This window comes from Nelumbo lutea, chromosome 1 (assembly GCF_056320005.1).
Source record: "Nelumbo lutea isolate HS-2025 chromosome 1, American lotus-T2T, whole genome shotgun sequence".
NCBI classification, from domain to species: domain Eukaryota; kingdom Viridiplantae; phylum Streptophyta; class Magnoliopsida; order Proteales; family Nelumbonaceae; genus Nelumbo; species Nelumbo lutea.
In genome coordinates, this window is record NC_142684.1 from 23,927,945 (window position 1) to 23,952,658 (window position 24,714).

General features: G+C 40.0%; 1 protein-coding gene across 1 annotated transcript in view; it reads right to left on the bottom strand.

Annotated features, from left to right (window-relative positions):
• The window catches only part of LOC148873965 (Glycine cleavage T-protein family), a 78,092-nt gene extending 55,999 nt beyond the window's left edge, over nt 1-22,093 (bottom strand). Inside the window, exons 1-2 of the mRNA XM_088965489.1 lie at nt 20,819-22,093; nt 18,645-18,746 (exon numbers count right to left, since the gene is read on the bottom strand). Of these exons, the coding sequence (XP_088821615.1) occupies nt 18,645-18,746; nt 20,819-21,055 (339 nt within the window). The 5' untranslated portion in view covers nt 21,056-22,093. The remainder of the gene's footprint in view (nt 1-18,644; nt 18,747-20,818) is intronic.
• Nucleotides 22,094-24,714: the final 2,621 nt, after the last annotated feature.

A 24,714-nucleotide genomic window follows, 5' to 3' on the forward strand; every position in this document is an offset into this window, starting at 1 on the left:
GCTTACCCAGATCCTTTGTTTGAAAGTGATCCTACAGATAAGTCTTCAGCCTGTCCATTGTTAGACAGTCTTGTATGCCCTTAGCTTCAATCGGATTTGATATACTTTTGTTATTTAATGGAAATAAATTAAAGTGCATGTTTGATTCATGTTGTTTGGTATAATTCTGTGTAAGACCCTAAAACTGGACACTTATAGAAACTTGTGTTAGTTTTAAATGTTCACAGCCATTGGATAAGTCTTGGGAGATTTATCCTGCCAAGGCTGATACTGGTGCGCCACCAAGTGTTGGGATGGCTTGTCTCGGCCATCAGGGTAAGACCCAAGGCACATGCAGTATGGGATTGCTTGAACCCTTGAATCGGACCAGATTTCCAGTATTGCCCTAGACCTTGGAGACAGATGGGCAAAACTGAAAAGTTACACCTGACCCCTAGACTCGATTATGACACATCACTAGGTGTCGGACCGGGCTGTCTTTGATGTGTCAATCAGTGAGATCCTTAGTGGGGGTCAAAACCTGGACATGTTGGGGCAGTCTGAGAATTCATCTAAGTGAGTGGTCATAGTGACAGGATCAGCCCCTTTGTCGGACAATGGTAATGATCGGTAATGCACTCTCTCTGATGGAAACCAAACTGCCGGCAGTTGATTTCAATCGTTGGAATTTTGTTTTGCAAAATAAGATATATATATATATATATGTATATGTACAGTTTCAAAAGATTTGTAAAAGGTTTTAATTCCTGGGATCCATGTGAGTAGAGAGTGCAGCACTGTTCCTTGCAGCCGAGAGAGAGGTCTTCTCTTGTCAGGCAATGCTTGATCATTAAGGGCTGAGAGGTTAAGTGTAAGACCATTTAGGATAGTACCTGATGGGCTAATCTTGCACCTGCCCACAGTCCCTGGGCTTTTATAAGATGGATTGGCCCAAGGACCACTTAATGTAAGTGTTGGGCCCATAGGGTCCATGTGATGGGCTCAAGGGGGTCACTGAGTCTTTCAGTGAACTCGGCTGGGCCTTGTAATAAAGGTTGGGCCAAACCCATGTGGCTGGTGTGTAGATCAATGCTTGGGTCCCACGCCATACAAAGAAGCCCAACTGGGCAGCAGGTTGGAAACTAGTTAAACACTAAACACTTAATGGGCCAAAAGCCCATTTCGAACTGGGCTGATATGATCACCAGTTCATAGGGCGAATCTGAGATTAGTGTTAGTAAAAGGATTGGGTCTTTGACCTTATCCACTCTAAGAGACCAAATTCAAATTAGATTTGAATCTGGTAACCTCCTGATAAGATCAGGAGTTAACTAACTTAATCTGCATATAGGATTAAGATTAACCTCTATCCAAATACTGATTTGGATTGGGATAACTCCCAAAATATTGGGAGGTTACTTAATCAGGAAGAAAGAGGAGAAAACCCTAGCAGAAATATCAGATTTCGAACTAGGGGGTTGGAGTAAGCAAGACACACATCCTGCAATCTGAGATTTGATCTCTCACAGACTCCAGAGAGAAGAGACAATTCTACCCTCTTCGTCCCTGGACTTCTCCTCCTTCAGCCGCCGCCACTACCTGTTGGAAGATTGGATCTTTACAGCAACAGGAAGTCAAGAAAGCAGTTCTTGACAATAGTCTTGCAAGAAAGACACTAGGATTCGTTGTTCAAGGTTTCCAGAGGGTTCTTGTGAAGAATCCAGTGTGTAGGACGCACCCTGCTGGTTCCGTTCCATTCACAGTTGTGTCATCTTCAGCAGGTGCGGATCTTGGTTACTTCTTTGGGCGTGAACACCAACTTTGGGAGATATCATTTCTCCGGATCAGGTATAATCCTTCTTGTTTCCTTTTGGTTCAGATCTGGTTTGTTTATGGTTCAAGTAGGATCCTTGAATAACGTATTCTAAATTTAGGGAATATGATTCCCAGTTGGAAGAAGGTAGGAAATTCTTTTTGAAATTCGCCCCTCATTCCGCACCTTTCTTGGCGTCCATTAGATGGATCCTACCATTCTTTCATCAATACCCATGTTATCATTTCCAGTAATAACAATATCATCTACATACACCACCAATAGTATTTTTCCTCCCGGAGAATCATGACTAAATACAGAATGGTCAACTTTGCACTGTTTCATACCAAACTTCTTTACCACCTCATGAACCTACTAAACCACGCTCAAGGAGACTGTTTAAGCCCATATATAGCCTTCCTTAGTCTGCACACCTTACCATCCTCCCCCTTAGCAACAAACCCTGGAAGTTGCTCCATGTAGACCTCAAGTAAGTCACCATGCAAAAAGGCATTCTTGATATCAAGCTGATATAGTGGCCACTCATACATGGCTGCAAGAGAGATCACAACACGAACTGACCCTATCTTAGCAACCAGTGAGAAGGTCTTTGTGTAGTCAATACCATAGGTTTGGGAGTACCCTTTTGCAACCAATCGCGCTTTCAGGCGTTCAACATTACCATCAGGCAGATACTTAACCGTATAAACCCATTTACAACCAATAGCTTGCTTCCCAGGAGGAAGAGTAGTGAGGTCCCAAGTATGATTATGATGAAGGGCAGAGAGTCTTCTTCCATGGCTCGGCACCACCCTGGAGAGGCAAGGGCTTCCTGGACATCCTTAAGGACAACAACTGATGATAACAAGGTGACAAACTGGCGATGGGAAGCAAAAAGGTGAGTAAGTGAAACACAATTAGAAATAGGATGAAGGGTGCAAGTGCGTTTACCTTTCCGCAAAGCAATGGGAAGGTCAAGCTCAGATGCTGAGTGCGGGTCTGGTGCCGGATCCGTCGACGGAGATGTAGTCGGAGGAGTAGTAGCTGGTACGCATGGGCGATGTGTATACACATGACGGATAGGTGGGCGTTCAACAGGTGGTGGCACCGGAGGCAAGGGTTTGGTCACGGCTGGAACCAAGGGAAGAGGGTCAACAACGGGGAGTGGAAGAGGAGGTGATGAGGAGGAAGAAGCATCACCGGACCCCAAAAAGAACGGAGGAGACTCAAAGAAGGTGACATCAGTACACACAAAGGACCGTCGAGAACTAGAATGGTAACACCGATACCCTTTCTGGGTCCGAGAATAGCCAAGGAAGATGCACTTAAGAGAACGGGCATCAAACTTGTCATTCCTGGGACCCAGATTATGGACGAAGCAGACACACCCAAATACCCTTGGCGTAAGAGGAAACGGAGACAAAGCGGGAAACAAGACCTGAAACGGAGAATGACCATCAAAGATGAACGTGGGCATCCGATTAATTAGAAAGCACGAGGTAAGCACTGCATCACTCCAAAAGGGTTTGGGAACATGCATGTGATGCATGAGGGATCTTGTTGTTTCCAGGAGATGGTGATTCTTTCTCTCAACCACCCCGTTTTGTTGTGGGGTGTAGGTACTGTTAGGTAGTTTTTTTATGCCCTTAGCTTCAATCCAATTTGATGTACTTTTGACATTTAGTGTAAATAAACAAAGTACATGTTTGATTCACGTTGTTTGGTATATTTCTGTGTAAGACCCTAAAACTGGACACTTATAGAAACTTGTGTTAGTTTTAAATGTTCACAGCCATTGGATAAGTCTAGGGAGATTTATCCTGCCAAGGCTGATACTAATGTGCCACCAAGTGTTGGGATGGCTTGTTTCGGCCATCAGGGTAAGACCCAAGGCACATGTAGTATGGGATTGCTTGAACCCTTGAACCGGACCAGATTTCCAGTATTGCCCTAGACCTTGGAGACAGATGGGCAAAACTAGAAAGTTACACCTGACCCCTGGACTCGATTATGACACATCACTGGGTATCGGATCGGGCTGTCTTTGATATGTCAATCAGTGAGATCCTTAGTGGGGGTCAAACCTGGACATGTTGGGACAGTCTGAGAATTCATCTGAGTGAGTGATCATAGTGATAGGATCAGCCCCTTTGTCGGACAATGGTAATGATCGGTAATGCACTCTCTCTGATGGAAACCAAACTGCTGGCAATTGATTTTAATCGTTGGAATTTTGTTTTGCAAAATTAATATATATATATATATAAATGTATATGTACGGTTTCAAAAGATTCGCAAAAGGTTTTAATTCCCGGGATCCATGTGAGTAGAGAGTGCGGCACTGTTCCTTGCAACCGAGGGAGAGGTCTTCTCTTGTCGGGCAGTGCTTGATCATTAAGGGCTGAGAGGTTAAGTGTAAGACCATTTAAGATAATACCTGATGGGCTAATCTTGCACCTGCCCACAATCCCTGGGTTTTTATAAGATGGCTTGGCCCAGGGACCACTTAATGTAAGTGTTGGGCCCATAGGGTCCATGTGATGGGCTCAAGGGGGTCACTGAGTTTTTCAGTGAATTCGGTTGGGCCTTGGGCCGAACCCATGTGGCTGGTGTGTAGATCAATGCTTGGGTCCCACACCATACAAAGAAGCCCAACTGGGCAGCAGATTGGAAACTAATTAAACACTGAACACTTAATGGGCCAAAAGCCCATTACGAGCTGGGCTGATATGATCATCCATCTATGGGGCGAATCTGGGATTAATGTTAGTTAAAAGGATTGGGCTTATGACCTTATCCACTCTGGGAGACCAAATTCAAATCAGATTTGAATCTGGTAACCTCCTGATAAGATCAGGAGTAAACTAACTTAATCTGCAGATAGGATTAAGATTATCCCCTATCCAAATATTGATTTGGATTGGGATAACTCCTAATTAGGAGGATTTCTTAATCAAGAAGAAAGGAGGAGAAAATAAGGTTCGAGTATACCAGATTTCGAACCAAGTTTTCCATTCAGAAAGAAGAAAGTCTTCTGCAACAGAGATTTGATCTCAATAACTCCAGAGAGAAGAAAAGCTGTTCAGCCATCTTCGTCCCAGGAGTTCTCCTCCAGCCGCCGCCAACCCCTCTTGCAACATTCGATCTTTGTGGGAGAAAGAAGTCAAGAAATCAGTTCTTGACATCAGTCTTGCAGAAAAGACTGAAAAGGATTCAGTGTTCAGAGTTTCTAGTGGGTTCTTGCGAAGGATCCTATGTGTAGGATGCACCCTGCTGGTTCCGTTCCATCAACAGCTGTGTCATCTTCAGCAGGAGTGGTTCTTGGTATCTTCTTTGGGCGTGAACACCAACTTTGGGAGATATTGTTTCTCCGAATCAGGTATAATCCTTCCTGTTTCCTTTTGGTTCAGATCTGGTTTGATTATGGTTCAAGTAAAATCCTTGAATATTGTATTCTAAATTTAGGGAATATGATTCCCAGTTGGGAGAAGGTAGGAAAATTTTTGAAATTTGCCCACCCATTCCTCACCTTTCTTGGCGTCCATTAGATGGATCCTACCCTTCTTTTAGGTACATGAGGTATGAACCAGTGCTCCTAACTTAAATAAGGACACATATGTCTTTTCAATCAGTTTTAATAATACAAGTTTTGTCTGGCCGACTGGGAGAAGGTGAGGTTGACACTTCCAGTTCGAACCAGAATTTCCCCCTCTCTCTTTCTCTCTTTCTTCCACCTTTCTACCTCTTTCTACCTAACTGATCTCAAACAGATAGAATTCTAAGGCAGGCCAAATCATAACATGGTATCAGAGCTGATTGAATCTACCTAGATTTCTATTCTCTGCACACCCTATCTAGGGTTTCTCCCTTTTTTTTCTGCATTCAACTGGAGATAAGGGAAAGGGCTGAAAAGGAGTGATCACCCTCTTCCCTTGGAGGTTTCTATGCCTCTAGTCAGGTCGTGTGTGGTCGGTTGCTGTGGTTTCTAAGATCGCCCTCCCCTAATCGATGAAGAATAGAGGGCCGATCTGTGTGGTGCAGTGGCTGTCGTGTGTGGATTGATTTCCTGCTCGTGTGGTTGTTACTTCAGTGATAAGGTAAGAGATCTCAGTGCATGATATATGTTATGGATCAAATAGGAAGTGTGTTTCAAACCATATGCTAGGGTTTCAGACAGTAATGTGCTAGGGTTTATGCTGATTTTTGTATATTTCGAAGGAAGAATTATAACCATATAGTGGTGAGATTTCAGGTAGTCATAGGAGTAGGGTTTGTGGTGTAATGAACACACTTTTCAGCCACAACAATTGCTGAAACCAGTGTGACAGGTGTGATCTAGTTGTGTGCAATGTGCAGAATTCAGTGGTAATAGAATTCAGCAAGTGTGCAGAATCGGTGATAACATAATGGGAGATAACAATGATTGTAAACCTAGTGTGATGGTGCCTACAGACTACTTGAATGTTCAGATGACCTCCATTAAATTAAATGGAGAGAATTATGTGCCTTGGGCTAAATCCGTAGAAGTCTTTCTGAAGGCAAAGAAGAAGGTAAAACACATAAGAGAGGAGAAACCCTCCACTGACTCTCACGAGTATGAAGACTAGGAGCAAGAGGATGCTCAGATCATCACATGGTTGTGGAATAGTATGGAACCCAGGATTAGTGTAAACTTCATGTTTCTTGACACTGCCAAAGATGTGTGGGACCATGCGAAGAAATTTTATTCGGGTCAGGACAATACAACTAGAGTGTATCAGCTGTATCAAGAGTACTTTAACCTGTAACAGGGCAATCAGAGTCTTGAGGAGTACTATGCCAACATGAGAAACATACGTAATGAGTTGAATGTCTATCACCCTCTCACTTCTGATGTCAAGATTCAACAGCAACAAAGAGAACAACTTGATGTGACTAGATTTTTGGTGGGACTGAAGTCTGAATATGAACCAGTACGGGCTCAGATATTAGGAGGATCAGCTCTTCCCTCCTTGGAAGAGGTATTTGCTCGACTCCGAAGGATTTCTATCGGATCTACTGAGAACTCTAATATCTCAGATAGATCTGCCTTTGCTGTATCGAGATGCCATGGTACTCGAGGTGGAGCTAGGGGAGCTCAGTCTAGCCGTGGTGGTGGTAGTGGTTCTGTGTATGGCCGAAGTGGTAATGGTGGGCCTACTTATAATCGTGGTGGTGGTCGTACTGGGGGCAGAGATTCAGGGGGAGCCCGTGGTAGAGGATGTGAATCAGGCCCGAGGAAGTGCACTCATTGTAATATGGATGGACATACCATTAACTATTGTTATGATCTACATGGTCCACCCTCAACCTGGGCCAATCATGCCGCGACCAGTGACTCAAGCTCCAGCTTTAGACAAGAGAATCATTCATCTGATCAGATACCTCCTACACCCACGGATGGTCCCGTGAAGGAGATAGTGAGTGTTCCCTATGATGAATATGAGAGGTTTATCCAATCACAGCAGAACACGGCAATTTTTGTTCACTCAGGTATGGCTTGTCTGGCATCCACGCCCAATCCCTGGATCATTGACTCTGGAGCCTCCGATCACATGACTGGAACTCCAGGTGTGTTTTCATCCTTATCTCATTGCTCAACATCACAATCTGTCACCCTTGCTAATGGTTCCACATCCTCAATCTGTAGTGTTGGTAATGTTGACCTAGATCCTGTATCCCTCTCCTCAGTTTTGTATTTTCATAAATTGCCTTTTAATCATATGTCTGTCAGTAAGCTGACCAAATCACTTAACTGCTCCATTACCTTTTATCCTTCTATGTGTGTTTTTCAGGATCTCAAGACAGGGATGAAGATTGGTGGAGGGCATGAAGCTGGTGGACTGTATTATCTTGATGGTGGTGGTGGTAGAACTTCAACAGCTCTCCAGTCATCTCTTTCTCCTCTCCAGTGACACTGCCGATTTGGTCATCTGTCGCTAAAAGTCTTGAAGTCTTTGGTTTCGTCCTTGAGTCAGCTTTCTCTTTTGGATTGTGAGTCGTGTCAGTTTGGGAAACACCATCGTGTTCCCTTTAGTTCTAGGGTTGATAACCATGTGTCGAGTCCTTTTTCTTTAATTCATTCAGATGTTTGGGGTCCTTATAAAGTGATGTCATATAATGGATACAGATATTTTGTCATTTTTGTAGATGATTTTTCAAGGATGACGTGGCTCTATCTAATGAAAGAAATAAGTGAATTGTTTACCATTTTTCAGAAATTTTATGCTAATATTCGTAACCAATTTGGTACCTACATCAAAGTTTTCCGTTCTGATAATGGCCACGAATATTTATCCTCACCATTTCAGAAATACCCCTACGCTAACAATGGGTTTAGCCACATTAGCTAATAAATTCAAAGAAAAAGAAAGCGGGTTTAGTGGTGAATGACCAATTTGTATGGGCCTAACTCATATAGACATAAGGAGAGCTTTTGGGTAGAACTCTATAGTCTAGGCAGATTATATAAAGGTGTTTGATGTATTTCCAAGGACTTCAATGTCATTCAGTTCTATGCAGAAAAAAAAAATGTTGGAACTTTGGCATGGTTCAGAAACAAATCACATTAACAAGAGCTTCAAAAAAAAAAAGAACTAAAGTCGAAAGACAAGAACAACAATTCTTCACAGAATAATTAAGAAAAAATCAACAGAACTTTCTTTTCTGGCAATACTCTTCTCCTTTTATAGACTTCTTTTACACTCTTATGCCTCCTATAAGAAAGTTTCCTAATCTAATTGAGCACTCCTTATTAGAATCCTACTAAATCTCTTCAAAAAAAAATTCCAATTAAAGACAAATTTGGAAATCCCATTATCATGCTAACTTGGTAAATTTGAATCAAGATGGATAGATACAAAAATCCTATAATAATGCTATCATGGTAAATGTGAACTAAGATGTGTCATCAAAAGCCAACTTGGTAAATGTTTATTCAATTAGGCCAAATCCCATACTACATCATCCTCCCCAGGTTGAAGAGAATCCAACCCTTGGATTCGTGTTACCATCTACGAGACCACCAACATATGGTTTTGTGCTTCCATTGTTTTTCTCTATTTCTAACCTTCTAATAGATAATTGGTAGTGTAAACCTCCAATACAAATTGAGATTTCTTCACTATATACCTTATATTTTGAAATATATTTCTTGCACTTCACATAAACTTCCTTTAATGACATTCTAAACATTGTACAATGGCTTGCCAATAAGGATCTTTGTAGGCTTGTACAAAGACAATATGATGAAAACCCCCAAGATGATAAATATTATCTCCATCATTTTGAAATTCATTGTGAATGATGGAAGATTCATCCTTAACAATTGGTTCTTCATCAAAGATTGGAGGGTTATTCCAATCAACATGTTTTTGTTAAGGAGAATGGCCACATAAGGTTCTTGTTGCGATCCTCAACAATATTAATCTAATTCATAAGATTTGATTTTACCTTTAAACTCTAAAATTGATAACTCCCCCATGGAACTTTAGTCCATTAATTCATTTGGGGCTATACCTCCATGAAACTCTGGGAACTCAATCTTGAGATCTATTTCCCACTGCTTACAATCACCACCCGCAGTTGTAGCCAATTTGGTTTCTTGCCTTGATGATGATAAAGAACAAGTGAAGGAACCTCCATGAAACTTTGGGAATCTCAATCTTGAAACCTATTTCCTACTATTGAATTATTTTTTTAATCCAAATAATATTTAAATAATTTATAACCCAAATAAGTGGGTTGGCTAGTGTGCTAACTAAATCATCAAAACTGAAAAAAGGTGTCCCATATGGAGTTCCCACTCTTTAAGTGGTAGGGACAGGTGTCCTTCACCTAGGGGGAGGGGGTAGTTGCATAACCACCCTACTCCCTATTTAAACTCCTTAAAGTTAATTAGAGGGCGCTCCTCTTCGGAGAAAATTATGTCTCAACTCTCAAGAGATTCTTAAGAAAATCCAAGATAAAGAGAGAGGAAAAGAGGAGTTCTCAAGGGAAGACATGGAAGGAAAATAAATCTCACTAATACAGGTAGGAAAAGGAAAGTCCTCTTCGGGAATACTTCCTATATATGTCTTTTGCTATGTATCCTTCTTCCTCTCCCTTTTAATTTTACTTTTAAGAAAGGAAATAGAGGGAAATAAACCATCTATATCCAAGTGCTTTTACTTGGTAGATTATGGTCCCTCTATCAAGACAAGTTAGGGATTAAACCATCTACAGCCTAATTTCTAAGGGCTGATTATGGTTCCGTTCAAATGTGTAGAGAAGATGGGCCGAATGGCCCATAGGTTGTTTATTCTTTCTTGCTATTTATGTTTTTCTGTAATGGGCCTTATTCTGGGCCCATCCTGTCTATATTAAGTTCTTTGTAAATTCTTGCCCAACTAAGGGCCTCCTTGTAATTATTCAAACCTATCTTAATAAAATAGTGTTAGGGTGCTGAGAGAGGTTAGGTTCGAAACTCTCATTCTCAGACCCTCATTGTCGAACTCTCAAGCTCTCCTCTCTTCAGTTTTCTTCATGGTATCAGAGCAGGCCTGAACTTCAATATTCTAGGGCTGGAAGCTTATGCTCGTGTTGCCTGATTCTTGGAGGTCATTGGAAGTGCCCAAGACTAGAATCTCTTGGAGAAGTGATTCGGTGATCAGGAAGAATCAGAGAAAAAAAAAGGAAGGGGAACAGCTTGGTTCTGGTTTGAAGCTCTAAACTGTAAGTTGTGCTCAGATTTCTGGGTTATTTTCTGATGTGTTTGGACTGTTAAAGTGTCCGATAATTTCTGGTTGTTCTGTACTACTTTTGGCTGTGTTTGGACTATTGAAGTGTCCGAAAAAATCTGGTTGTTCTGTACTACTTTCGGCTGTGTTTGGGCTGTTGAAGTGTCCGAAAATTTCTGGTTGTTTTGTACTATCTTTGGCTGCCATTGAATCTAGTTTAACCCAGAAATTTCTGGGCTGTTTTTCACTCCGCTGTTTTTCACTCCTTGGACTGTCAAAACTGCCGAAACATCCTTGTAACAAAGATGTGGATTGTTACTTATATTTGGCTGTTTTTGGAGGGCTGTACGAACTGTTCTCGAGGACTTTTTCTTTTTTGACAGTGGGGTTGTCTCTATTGCCCACACTGTGTTTGTAAAAAGGCTTTTTTCAGCAATACCAATTGGTATTTACTCTTCTTAGTTATTTCTTTGGTGGTTACCTTGAAGTCCAGATTTAAAAAGGTACTTCGGCTGAGTGCTCAATGCCTAGAAGTTTTTGATTACTTCTTGAAGGCTAAACTCAGTGTATTGCCTTCTTGTGGTCGGCTGAACTCAGTTCTTGCTCGTCCTCATTCAGTATACTTGTAGAAGTCATCTGAAATCATATTTGAAGTGTTTACATGATGTACTCCTCAGAGTTTGAAAACAAAAGTGGTGCTGAATATGGACTGGTTCAGGGGACTCCAAGTGATTCCTTATTGACTGTGACCACAGTTAAACTAGATGGAACTAATTATCTGGCATGGTCACAATCAGTAAAGATTTATGTATGTAGTAGAGAAAAGTGGGGGTTCATTTCCGGGAGTAAGAAGGCTCCCCCAGCAGATGATCCATCCTACAAAAAGTGGATGCAAGAAAATTACACTATCATTGGGTGGCTTGTGAATTCAATGCAGCCACAAATTAGCCAACACTACCTATGGATGAATTCAGCAAAGGAAATTTGGGACAGTGTTGCAGAAACCTATTCCCAAAAACTCAATGTGGCCCGAGCATATAAATTGAGAAGTGATGTAAAGAATTTAAGGCAGGGGGAGAAGCCTCTTGCAGTATATTTCTCAACCCTTAAGTCTCTATGGCAAGAGATTGACCTAATAGAAGCTGTAACTTGGGACACCACCAATGATGCAAAGACCTACAAAAAATTGGTTGAAAGGAACAGGGTATTTGAGTTCTTAACTGGACTAAACCCAAAATATGATATCACAAAACAGAATATTCTTTCCAAGGAGTGTGTCTCATTGTCACAAGCTTATGCATTGGTGAGTAGTGAAGAGAGCAGAAGGGTTGTCCAGGTTCAAGGGGCTGATATTAGTGATCACTTTGCCAATATGGGGGTTAAACCTAAAAGGAATGTTGGAACTTCTGGTGGCACATGAAAGAAAGAAGCTATATGTGAGTACTACAAGAAGCCAAAGCACACCAAAGGCAAGTGTTGGAAACTACATCCTAATCTTGTTCCCATTCGGTTTCAGAAAAAACATGATAGTAGAAGATCAGGAAGTGCAAATGTTGTTGCCGGGCCAGATAGTGAAGAGATGTCTGCTTCTGCACAGTTGGCAGCCATGAGAGCAGAATATGAAAAGTTTGGGAAGATGATCAGTCAGCTGGGTGATGTGACTTCTCCTTCCAACCCTTCAGGAAATTATGCTTCTTCTGCATTTGCTCATTCAGGTATAAGGGCTTCTGCCAATCATGCTACCACTTCAGGTAATCTCAAGATCCCTTGGATTATTGACTCAGGTGCTTCTGACCATATGACCGATCTTTCTACCTTGTTTGTTTCATATGACTTGCTTCCTGGATGTGATAAAATCACTTTAGCTGATGGTTCACTTGCCCCTACCATTGGTAAGGGAACCATCAAGGCTATGGATTCCTTGTTCTTACCTTCTACCCTTCATGTACCTAAACTAAATACAAATTTATTGTCTGTAAGTAGTTTAACCAAGTCACTAAATTGTTGTGTAACCTTTTTTCCTTCCTACTGTGTTTTTCAGGATCTGGAGTCTAAGAAGATGATTGGGAGTGGCCATGAGGCGAACGGAATATACCTGCTTGATACTCCGGGACAATGCACTGATCATCTTGGGAATGTTGCTATTGGATTTGTTTCTTCGGAGCCTGTTAGTCGGATTATGTTGTGGCATCATCATTTTGGTCATCTGTCTTTTTCTGCCTTGAGTCATCTATTCCCTGAACTGTTTAAGGGAATTAGTTTGTCCAGTCTTCATTGTGAGTCTTATGAATTGTCAAAGCATTGTAGAAACAATTATCTTTTAAGCAATAAAATATCTTCTTTTCTTTTTAATATTGTGCACTCTGATGTGTCGGGGCCTTACCACTTACCCTCCATGGGTAGCTACAAATATTTTATCCTGTTTATTGATGATTTTTCTCAATTCACTTGGATATTCCTGATGAAATCCCGTGATGAAGTTCCAAGACTTGTAAGACAATTCCATGAATTTGTTCTTACCCAATTTGATACCAGGATTAAAATCTCCAGATCTGACAATGCAAAAGAATACTTTGAGAAGAACCTATCGTGTTATCTCTCTGACATGGGGGTTATTCATCAAAGCTCATGTGCTAGGACCCCTAAACAGAATGGGGTTGCTGAGAGGAAAAATAGGCATATTGTTGAAGTTGCAAGAAGTATCTTATTTGCCTCACATGTTCCTACAAGGTTTTGGGGTGATGTTGTTCTTACTGCTACCTACCTTATAAACCGTATGCCATCCAGGGTTTTGGGGTTTAAGTCTCCCTTCAATCTCCTTCATCCGGACAATGACCTTTTTCCTGTTCCTATTCGTGTCTTTGGCTGCACCTGTTATGTACATGTTCCAAGTGTCCAAAGGCATAAATTTGAACCCAAAGCTCAAAAGTGTATCTTCCTTGGTTATTCCCCCACACAGAAGGGTTATTGTTGTTTTGATCCAAAGACTGGCACTCGGTATGTCTCAATGGATGTCACCTTTGATGAGCTTTCCCCCTTTTATGGTTCCTCTCCAGAAGGACACTGTCCACAGGGGGAGGATTTGTCACAGGTGTTTGCTCTTCCTCTTCCTATCCCTGTTGAGTCTCTTGATGTGTCTGCTTCTCCTTCAAATGTTTCAAGGGTGGATCAGTCATTCCATTCTCCCTGTCCCAGTGTTCTTCCCTCTTTACCTCCTCGTCCTATCATCAATCCCAAGGTGTATCAAAGACAAAGATCCAGAAATGTGCAGATTGTTTCTCCTACAATACATGAGCCTCATACACTTCCAGTCACAGAAGAGAAAACAGGTACTGTTTCAGCACCTTTTGAATCATCCTTCCCTGACCTTGATATTTCCATTGCTGTTAAGAAAGGAAAACGGAAGTGCACTACACACTGCATTTCCAAGCACCTTTCTTACAGTTTGCTTTCACCTTCATACTTTGCCTATCTCTCTTCTGTTGCTTTTAACCCTATTCCCAGGTCTGTGTCAGAAGCTCTTAAGATTCCAGAATGGAGGAATGCTATGAGATCTGAAATCGATGCCCTACACAACAACGACACGTGGGAAGTGGTGGATTTGCCTGAAGGGAAGGATCCAGTCAGTTGCAAGTGGGTCTTTACTATCAAATACCGAGTTGATGGCACCATTGAAAGGTACAAGGCCAGGCTATACACAGACATATGGGATTGATTATTTGGAGACCTTTGCACCTGTTGCCAAGATGACATCTGTAAGGGTTCTTCTATCTTTAGCTGCTCAATTTGATTGGCCCCTTTATCAATTGGATGTGAAGAATGCATTTCTGAATGGTGAATTACATGAGGAGGTTTATATGTCTCTTCCTCCAGGGATGTATGGAACTGATATGAAAGGGAAGGTATGTAGGCTGAAGAAATCTCTTTATGGACTAAAACAGTCCCCTAGAGCATGGTTTGAGAGATTTAGAACAGCACTTGTTAACCTTGGTTATGTGTAGACACAGTCTGATCATACTCTTTTTGTGAAGAGGAGTGGACATCTGGCAGTATACCTCATTGTGTATGTAGATGATATTGTAGTGACTGGTAATGATGTTTCAGGAATTCATGATCTAAAATCTTTTCTCCATATAGAGTTTGAGATTAAAGATTTGGGGGAATTGAGAGACTTTCTTGGCATAGAAGTGGCTCGATCCAAGGATGGGATTCTTATCTCCCAAAGGATGTATGTTCTTGACTTGCTCTCTGAAACTAGAAAGATGGGTGCTAGACTAGTTGCTACTCCTATTGATATGAGTTATAAACCCTCAGAAGGGACATTGTTAGAAGACAAAGGAATCTTTCAGAGACTTCTTGGAAAACTTTTGTACCTATGCATGACTCGGCCAAATATTGCATATGCAATCAGTTGCGTTAGCCAATTCATGTATGCTCCCCGAGACACTCATATGGCAGCAACAGAGAGAATCCTATGTTATTTGAAAGGCTCCCCAAGAAAAGGTATTCTGTTTGCCAAGCATGGTCATATGAAACATGAAGCCTACACCGATGTTGACTGAGCCGGAAACATTGATGACAGAAGATCTACTTCTGGGTATTGCAGCTCGGTGGCTGGTAATGTTGTTTCTTGGAAAAGCAAGAAACAATCGGTTGTTGCTTGGTCTTCTGCTGAAGCTGAATTCAGGGCCATGGCACATGGAGTTTCTGAATTATTATGGCTAAAATCATTGATGGGAGAACTTGGGGTTGAATATGACAAGCCAATGATGTTGTACTGTGATAATCAGGCTGCCATCAACATTGCTCACAACCCAGTGCAACATGATAGAACCAAGCATATTGAAGTTGATCGACACTTCATTAGGGAAAAGGTCTCTTCGGGTGAAGTGTGTCTTCCTTTCATCACATCTAAAGGACAGTTGGCAGATTTTCTCACCAAAGACATTCCCAAGGCAAAACTTCAGCATGATACCAGCAAGCTTGGCATGATTGACATCTATGCTCAGCTTGAGGGGGAGTGTAGAGAAGATGGGCTGAATGGCCCATAGGCTGTTTATTCTTTCTTGTTATTTATGTTTTTCTATAATGGGCCTTATTCTGGGCCCATCCTGTCTATATTAAGTTCTTTGTAAATTCTTTCCCAACTAAGGGCCTCCTTGTAATTATTCAAACCTATCTTAATAAAATAGTGTTAGGGTGCTAAGAGAGGTTAGGTTCGAAACTCTCATTCTCAGACCCTCATTGCCGAACTCTCAAGCTCTCCTCTCTTCAATTTTCTTCAAAATGAAAATGAAGAACAAAGGGATAAAAACCGTCTACAACCAAATATTCAACTTGATTGACTACAGTTCCCTTCTTGCATACAAATCCGGAGGATTAAGGCTATCTACAGTCAGAATTTCATCTAATTGACTACAACTTATTGTGAAGAAAGAAGTGAGAAGAAAATCTTCTTTGTATCAAAAAGGAAAGAAAGAGATAAATGTATTATTGTAAATTTTCTCAATTGTATTTTCTTTTTTCTTCTCATTCTTGTACACTTGATGTAAAAAAAAATGCAAATGAAAAGTTCTTTTCTAAGAAGTACTCTATTTTTCTTTCCTTTTATCTTATGCATTCATTTCTCTAAGTTAGAATCAAAAGGTGTTCTCTACTTTCTTGTGGAGATGTAATTAAGGGGAACAATCCGTATAATACCCTAAATGGGCCTTACCCAAAATTATAAAAACTCAATTACTTGATTGAGTGAACTATGTTGCATGAGAATTTATTAAAATTTTTACACCAACACCCGTTGTTTCTAGTCACCACCCGTAACTACAGTTGACCTGGTTTCTTGTCTTGAGGGTAAAAAAGAACGAGTGGAGGCACTTGCGTCAGAGTACTTCTTATCTTCTCAACTTTGCCAACTCTTCTTGTGTTTTGTTGTTGGTTTCATGCTCCACGATGTGAGTCACTTGTTTCTTCTTAGGAGGCACAATCCAAAGAAAGATCAAACTTGGGATTTGATACCAACTGGCACAGTTCAGAAAAAAATCACATTTAGATAAAATTCAAAGAAAAGAACTAAAGTCAAAAAAGGGAAGAGGAACAATTCTTCACTGAATAATTAAGAGAATCAACAGAACTTCCTCTTCTAGCAATACTCTTCTCCTTTTATAGACTTCTTTTATACCCTTATGCCTCCTACAAGAAACTTCCTCTTCTAACAATACTCTTCTCCTTTTATAGACTTCTTTTACACCCTTATGCCTCGTACAAGAAACTTCCTCTTCAAGCAATACTCTTCCTTCATAGCATCTATTCATTCAAGATATGTTAAAGCCTCTATAACATGATCATAGGACATACAATGGGTAATGGAGTGTTTTGTAGTGCATGACCTGACACCCTTTCTCTAGGTAATAGGAATGTCAAGGTCATCCACTCGATCATCAATAGAAATAAGAACAAAAGAATCAATGGGAATGAGAGTACCTATTTGAGGTGGACTTACCTCCCATGAGTTTGTCAATGTTGGTTAATAGTACCTAAGAGCTCCACAAACTTAGAACACTATTGATCTCTATGACGCTTACGTAGGAAGACATGGAAAGGAACAAGATCCAAGATGGAAGATGAACCTAACAAACCTGTTTCTCCTCTACACAACTCTCCCCTGAAGAGAAGCGAGTACAAAGGCTCAAACTAAAAGAAAGAAACTTCCATAGAAACAAAGTAGGGACGAGTGACCAAATAAAAGCAATGATAACCCTTCTGAGTAGAGTACCAAGAAAAATGCATAAAATAGACTTAGGGTCCAACTTACCATGAGAAGAGGACAATTCATGAACAAAAGACCAGCCCAAGGACTCTCATAGTCATAGGAATGGAGAACAAAGGTAATTGTGGGAATAAGAGTTGATGGGAAAGTTCAGCATTCTGAAGGGTATATGATTGACCACATAAGTAGTTGCAAGCATATCCAAAACCGCTTTGGTACATCCATGTTAACATCATTCCATGTGCTACTTCAAGAAGGTGTCTGAATTTTCTTTCTGCAACACCATTTTATTGTGGTGTTAACATGCAAACTACGGTGAAGAGATCCATGGGATGCAAAGAATTCATTTAGGTCACCATTGCATTGTCCAACTAGAATATTTGACCCTCTAAATGGAACTTAGTAAACACCATCTGTTGAGCCATAACACATGGTAGCATCTCTACATGTTCAGCCATAACACAAGGTAGTAGGACCCACTAATCTTAAAACTAAAAATTATAGTTACAATTTTTTGTTAAATAAAAATGATAAATAAATAAATAAAAACTACCAATACAATATAAAATTAAGGCCCCGTTCACATTTCGGTAAGTTACTTACCCGGGTAAATAGACTTACCCAAGTAATTGTTTCTCAGGAAAGATTTATCCAGATAAGTGCATTTACCCATGTTCTTTTATTTCCCATGTAAATAAGGCAATGACCATTTTATCCATAAAAATCCATTATTACAAGGGGCATTTTTGTCCCTTTCAAGTGTTGGAAACTTTCCCCTAAGGTGGGAAAGTTATTTACCCACCTAGGAGATGAGTATCACTTACCAAGGTAAATAATACCCAGGAAAATAAACTTTCCCTAGTCCCCACATAAATCTGAAAAAAGAACATGGGATTTTTGGTCAATAGGAATCAAAATCTCATTGACCAACTTTCCCCCCTCTCAAAATCCATAAAAAGAACGCCCCCTAAAAAAAATCTAACCTCCTTTTATCCGCTCTCACTTACAAACTATTTGTATCAATAAAGAAATATCCCCAATATGTTACAAAAAAATTGGAAATTTTTACATAACGAATTGAAGATTTTGTTAATATATCAAAATTGAAATATCAAGAGATATTTAGAATTATTTTTATTCCATGATGTTTTTGTCCCCCTTGGGCAAGGGAATTTTTCAGTATGTTTCGGGAAATTGCTAACCATGGTTAAAACAATTCCCTGTATCTAAGAGTTATACCTTAAGAGGGTCAAATGAATGTCTAGTGATTTTCCACTATACCAAATTAATAAAGAAGCAAGATACAAAAAAAAGCAAGGTTGCACTTAAAAGAAAAAAAACATAAACACACCACAGCGCCTTCATCAACTGCATGGACTGCTTCATCATCATTGCCAAATGTTTCAACTGTACCTACTTCTGAGATCATTGCCCCTGCATCTGCCAATGTATCCTGCAAGAAAAATGCAGATGCACTTAAATAGCAAGTAAAACAACAATCATAGGACAAAGAAAAAGAGAAATACCACAAAGTCTACATGAAAATGGAGGTAATAGTAGCCTACCAAAACCAAGAACATGGAGATGATCATTAGAACCCAAACACATCTGAGAATCTAACTTTGCATGATGAAAAACAAGGACTTCCATAGTCCATATTTTTTATTTCTAAACTCATACACCTAAAGAGTCTAATTTTGTCACTTGATAATGGTATTCATTGTGTAAATTAGCTGTTTTTTTTTATGAATTTGTGTAAATTAGCTGTTCCTTTATGTCTAAACAAAGAGAAAAGGAAAATGTTACATAAAAAGTGTCACTGGAGAATCCATTAAGTGTTGGAATCCAATGCACTTCTGACCCAGACACTTCATCCATTTACTAGAGTCCATGCAACATAGGTACAAGACCTACTAGGAATTAGCAATTGAAAGAAAGGAATATCTTATTCACAACCCTGCATCTTAGTCATATTATGTAAATATGACAATTATCTTCCATTAACCATGATTAAAGATCATTTATTAAATTAAGAAGAAAAAAGGGACCCCACCATTGAGAACGTCTCATTAGAGGGGGCAAAAGAACAGCATTACAACTTACTCTGAAACATAGGTGTGACAAAATAAAGGCATTATCCAATGCTGGTCAAAGCTATCCAGGTCCTCAGGAGAGGGGTTCAAAAGTAGGCTGGATATGGACCAAAACTTTAGCATTTTTTGCACAAAACGAGATTTGAACCCATGTTCTCAAATTTGCTAACCATTGATTTTACCATTGCACCAAGAAATAGCCCCTTACTAAAAGACTAAATAAATTTCCAAGAAATTTCAGATAACTTTCTTCTAAGACTTAAAACTGAGAAATCACATGTCTATACACCATTTTTACTAGTAATTCTCTGCATGGCATCTTTTATCGTATTAATACATCTACTTAAAGAGTCATTTCTTTCTCAGGAGCATAAAAAAAGTATTAACAATAAATATATAGGTAAAAGATCCTTCTCTATGAACAATATTGTATGCTTTATTTAAGTTAATAAAGACCATATGAATATCTTCCTTCTCTTCGTAAGTAACTAACTGCATCTGTGACAGCACTCAAGATTGATTTCCCTTGTATATGATAGAATTTATTTATTTCCTTGAAACAATTGAATACCATCTGGAAGTAACCATTAAATACGATAACTTACTAGTTTGAAATAGAAAGATTCAGTAGAACCTCTATCATTTTTGAAAGGAAAAGGCATCAAGCAAACATAAGGAACTTTCCTTCAACAATTACAAGTTCAGTTATTAGCAACATGATCACACTTGTTCCTCCTTTAGGTCTTCTATAAGCTTGAACTAAGAAACCAAAATGAAATATATTATTCTTGATTCTTTTTCACAAATTATAATCTCAAAATCAATTCGTATAGATTTCTATAGACTTGGAAAATTACTAAAGCACCCTCAGTAAATATGTTCGCTACTCCTTTAAGCTCAGTTTCCCCAGAATTGGGCTCAATTCCGAAAGTAGTTGACAATGCTTTCAGTGAAAATAAATAGCAGAACAAAACCAAAAGCCAAATATGACATCAGAATTGAACCCCCGTAAAAAGGATTAGTAATCTCTCTGCAATGCTTTTACTACTCAAAAAACAAACTCACCATAACACTTACTGGCCTAAAGGCGTCTACCCACTTCAAAATCAGGAATTAACCCTCAAATTTTCAAAATGAAATTCAAAAAAGACATCATAACATATGCATATGCCGACTGAATTGCTGAAAAGATTTAACTGCAATAGAAGCTTTAAATTAAGCTACAAATAATCAGAAAAAAGTTCAGCTAGATTTTCCATCAGATTGAAATGTTGCAACAATTCCTACCCCCACCCCATATTTCTAGCAGACCAATGGTTATTACTTCTATATACAATCAACAAAATCAGTACCGGTATCAAGTATCAAGTATCAACTAGGACTACCGTTATATGTGCGGAACTTTTGAATTATAACAGAAAAGAAAGCGTACGAGAAGGTCATGATCGATGGGCGGAGGAGAGACGTCGAAGGGCAACGCAGAAGCAGTAATAGCAGCAACTGTGGCAAGAGCAGAGGAGAATGTGTTGAGGCTAGCGGTCGTTGTGGAGAAGGGGAGGTTCTTCCCTATCTGAGAAGCGTCATTTGCAGAGTAAGGAAAGATCAAGCGATGGGGTTTAGTGGGAAGAGACGAGACAGAAGTGCAGCCAAAGCAAAACATGGCCACCATGGCAGACAGACAGAGTGTAAGCTGTAAGCAGACCGAACTAGTCCGCTGGTGTCAGATATCCGTTCTCTTTTATCGGAATCCCTGCTGACTTGCGACTTGCGAGGTATTTTGGTGATTAGACAGGCCCAGTGGGGGTGTTTTAGGTGTCCGGCTTCTGCCTGCGCGTACCGTTCACACAGCATGAGGGCGCGCCACGCGTTCTGAAAACGTATGCATACTTGAAACGTGCGAAATGATTAATCGTCGTTAGCGAGTTCCTCTGATTCCCGCTTCCTGTCTCATCAGACTCCTTCCACTCTCACTCTCTCCGCACCGAACCGAACTCATCCTTTCCACACTCTCTCCCTTTCAAACCGGCAGCGACCAACACTGAAGACTGAACCTTCGTACTGTTCTCGTCGTTCATTTTCAAATGAACCTTCCCATCTCATTGTTCTGATCTTTCATTTTCATCTGCGATGTATTTTTTCTCTCTCTGCAATTTGCATTTACGAAGCTTCAGTTACTGTCAACACTTTACACTAGGACAAACCCAGAATGGCTCCTCTAAATCCTGAGGCACAGAGTTCGTTTCTAAGAATTCTGTGGTTTCCAACATCCCTTTTCCTATCATTCCTCCTTGTTCCCTCTACCGACAAACTCCATGTTCAACACCCTACTTCCTCTCTCTTATTCACCACCTTTACTTTAGTTCTTTACCTACAATGCCAACCTTTCCTCTCCCTTCCATTGCCCTGCTCAATCGTATGTTCACTGCGACGGAAGTTTCTTCTACAACTCTTCAACGAGCGTCGGATCGTCTACAGCGCCTGAACAAGCTGTGGTCTCCAATTCTAACATTGTATTAACGGGATTTTGTCCAAGTTGCTCCCCTTAATTCTATATCGTTGTTGGGTTTGACAGTCGGCAGATGTTGATGAGTTTTCTTGATGAGCACTGTATGAATGTGGATGAGAAGTTAAAGAGACCCGCAATCGTAGAGGAGGAGGATATGCCGTTGGCTTTCGACTTCCTCTATTTACCCATGGATTTCAATTTTCAAGTATTATTTTCTCTCTCATTGACTCATTATATATATCATGTGATAATGTGATAATATGACTTTTTCTTTGAATTCATTTTTTTGTTATGTTTTTGGTATTTTGATGAGTTGATGAATGGGTGCAATGTTAGAGCTCATTCATGTAGCTTGAGATGAATCAACAATTGGGACCCAGCAATGTTAGCGCTCATTCATATCTGATGGTTTGTAAAACAGAGGTTCTTTAACCATGAAGGAAGTCCCCTCTCTAGGCGGTTTGGGCTCTATAAATAAGACCCCATACACACAGAGTAGCCATCCATCGGTTGAGAGCAACCGTGACTAGAGAGAAGAGTCTCGATTGTGCTCTGTTTTTTCAGGTTTTACAGTTCAGCAATGAGCAAAATGTTCTCGGGTTCGTTTTCTTACACAGAGGAGAGCGAAAGTAAGTAAAAAAGCTATAAGAGGTGTTCCTGAAGGTCTGTAATGTCGGAATAGAGCCATGGACGCCAACTTTATATCAATAGCTCAAGGTCGGTTTTATTTACTTCAGTCCGTTTCTAGAGCAAAAAAAGCTTCTATGATACTTTTCATGTTCAAAAGTCATCATTATATCTTACAATTGGTATCAGAGCCACTCTATGCTCTGAAACGGCTGAAGCTTTGCTCTTTTTTTCTCTGTTTCTGAAGGAATCTCAAACCTGAAAATCGCCGGATTCCAACTATTTCCAGCCGTTTTATTGCCAGAAAAGACCTTCTGGGTGGTCGTAGGTGACATTCCGATCGTTCGCCGACGACCGGCCGCCCTTCAACACCCGTTCGGTGCTACTGTGTTCGCTCAGTCGAGTGAACATAGTAGCACCAAATTCAGGTGAAGAAGATGAAGCCTGAGGGTCGGGTTTCCGGATGACCGCCCCGACCCGACCTGGTAAACTTACGGTGTATGATTCCGGTTTGACCCGTCGGACCGGTCCAACCTGGTTCGGTCTGAATATGGTCTGATTCGGATCAACCCAACATACTATGACAACATCACAATTATGTGGCCGGTTCAAGGGGTTTTTGAACTCCGATTTAGCTGATATTATGTGGGCCCCCACTAGACCCTATGACCCTATTATGTATGAAATTTCAGACAAAAAGCTCTTTGCATAAGGAGATATTGGACCGGTTCAGTGACTGATCTTATGGTTCACTATCATATTGATGACTTCTTGAGGCCGGTTTAAGTGGTTTCCAACCTCGGATTGAGCTGAAATTTGGAGGGATCATAGAGGACTCTATTGTATACTCTTTTTCAAAATTTTAATCAAAATGAACATATATATATATATATATATATATATATATATATATATATATATATATATATATATATATATATATATATATATATATTGTCTTTATTTGGACGTGTTTGTGAGGTTTTCCTCTATAAATAAGTCACATATTTGCACTTAACTACGATGGATAGCGGATTGGCCCAATGGAAGGATGCTACTTTGAATAGTTAGAGTGGGATAGAAAGACTAAATAGGGGGTTCTGCTTGGGGAAACTTGTAACCCAACGGTGATGAACTTACCCAACCAACAGAATCACTTACTTAGTCTGGACCATTGAGATCATTTATAGAATTATCGTTCAACCCAACGGAGGAACGATATCCTACATCGATCTTGGGTCAAGACCTAATTAGGATAATGTAATGGTCTTGATGAGATCTAATTAATGATTACCCCATTTTTAAGTTAGATTATTGATATGTGTGTATTTTATGTGGCATGACATTTTGTATGCTATGAAACTCGTAGTTGTTAATCCAGCAATGGTTATTGGTTGTCTATCAGGCATTGAAATATTAACTAGTACAAACTTTAACAAATGGAAAGACCAAATTATGATTGTTGTAGGGTGCATGGATTTGGATCTTGCAATTAGAACAGACAAACCCACTAAAATCACTGATGCCAGTACTAGTGAGCAAAAGGCACTTTATGAAAAGTGGGAAAGTTCTAATTGCATGAGTCTCATGATCATAAGGAGCATCATTTCTACTGCAATCCGTGGTGCAATTCTTGAAAAGGAAAGTGCAATGGATTATTCGAAGGTAGTAGAAGAACACTTTGTTGGCTCAACAAAAACATTGGCAAGTACCCTCATGATCGAAATGATCACCATGAAATATGATGGTCGCAGTGGGGTACATGAGCACATTATGAAAATGAGTGACATGGCGAACAAATTAAATGGAATGGATATGAAAATATCCAAAGGTTTCCTTGTGCACTTCATTATGACTTTTCTTCCTGCACCATTTAATGCATTTAAGATCAATTATAATACGAAAAAGGAGAAATGAAAAATGAGCAAGCTAATTGCCATGTGTGCTCAAAAAGAAGAAAGGCTTAAGAGTGAAATGCTTGAAAATGCTCACCTAACCACTAGACCACATAAGAGACATTTCAGAAAGAAAACTCAAAGAAAGGGCAAAGAAAAGGTTGTTGCTGCGGACAGTGGGGATCATAAAGCTCATTGCTTCTTCTATAAAAAGAAGAGACACATAAAGAAAGGTAAGAATTATGCCTTTATGTTTTTTGAATCCTATTTGGTTAACGCACCTTCTAATCCTTGGTGGGT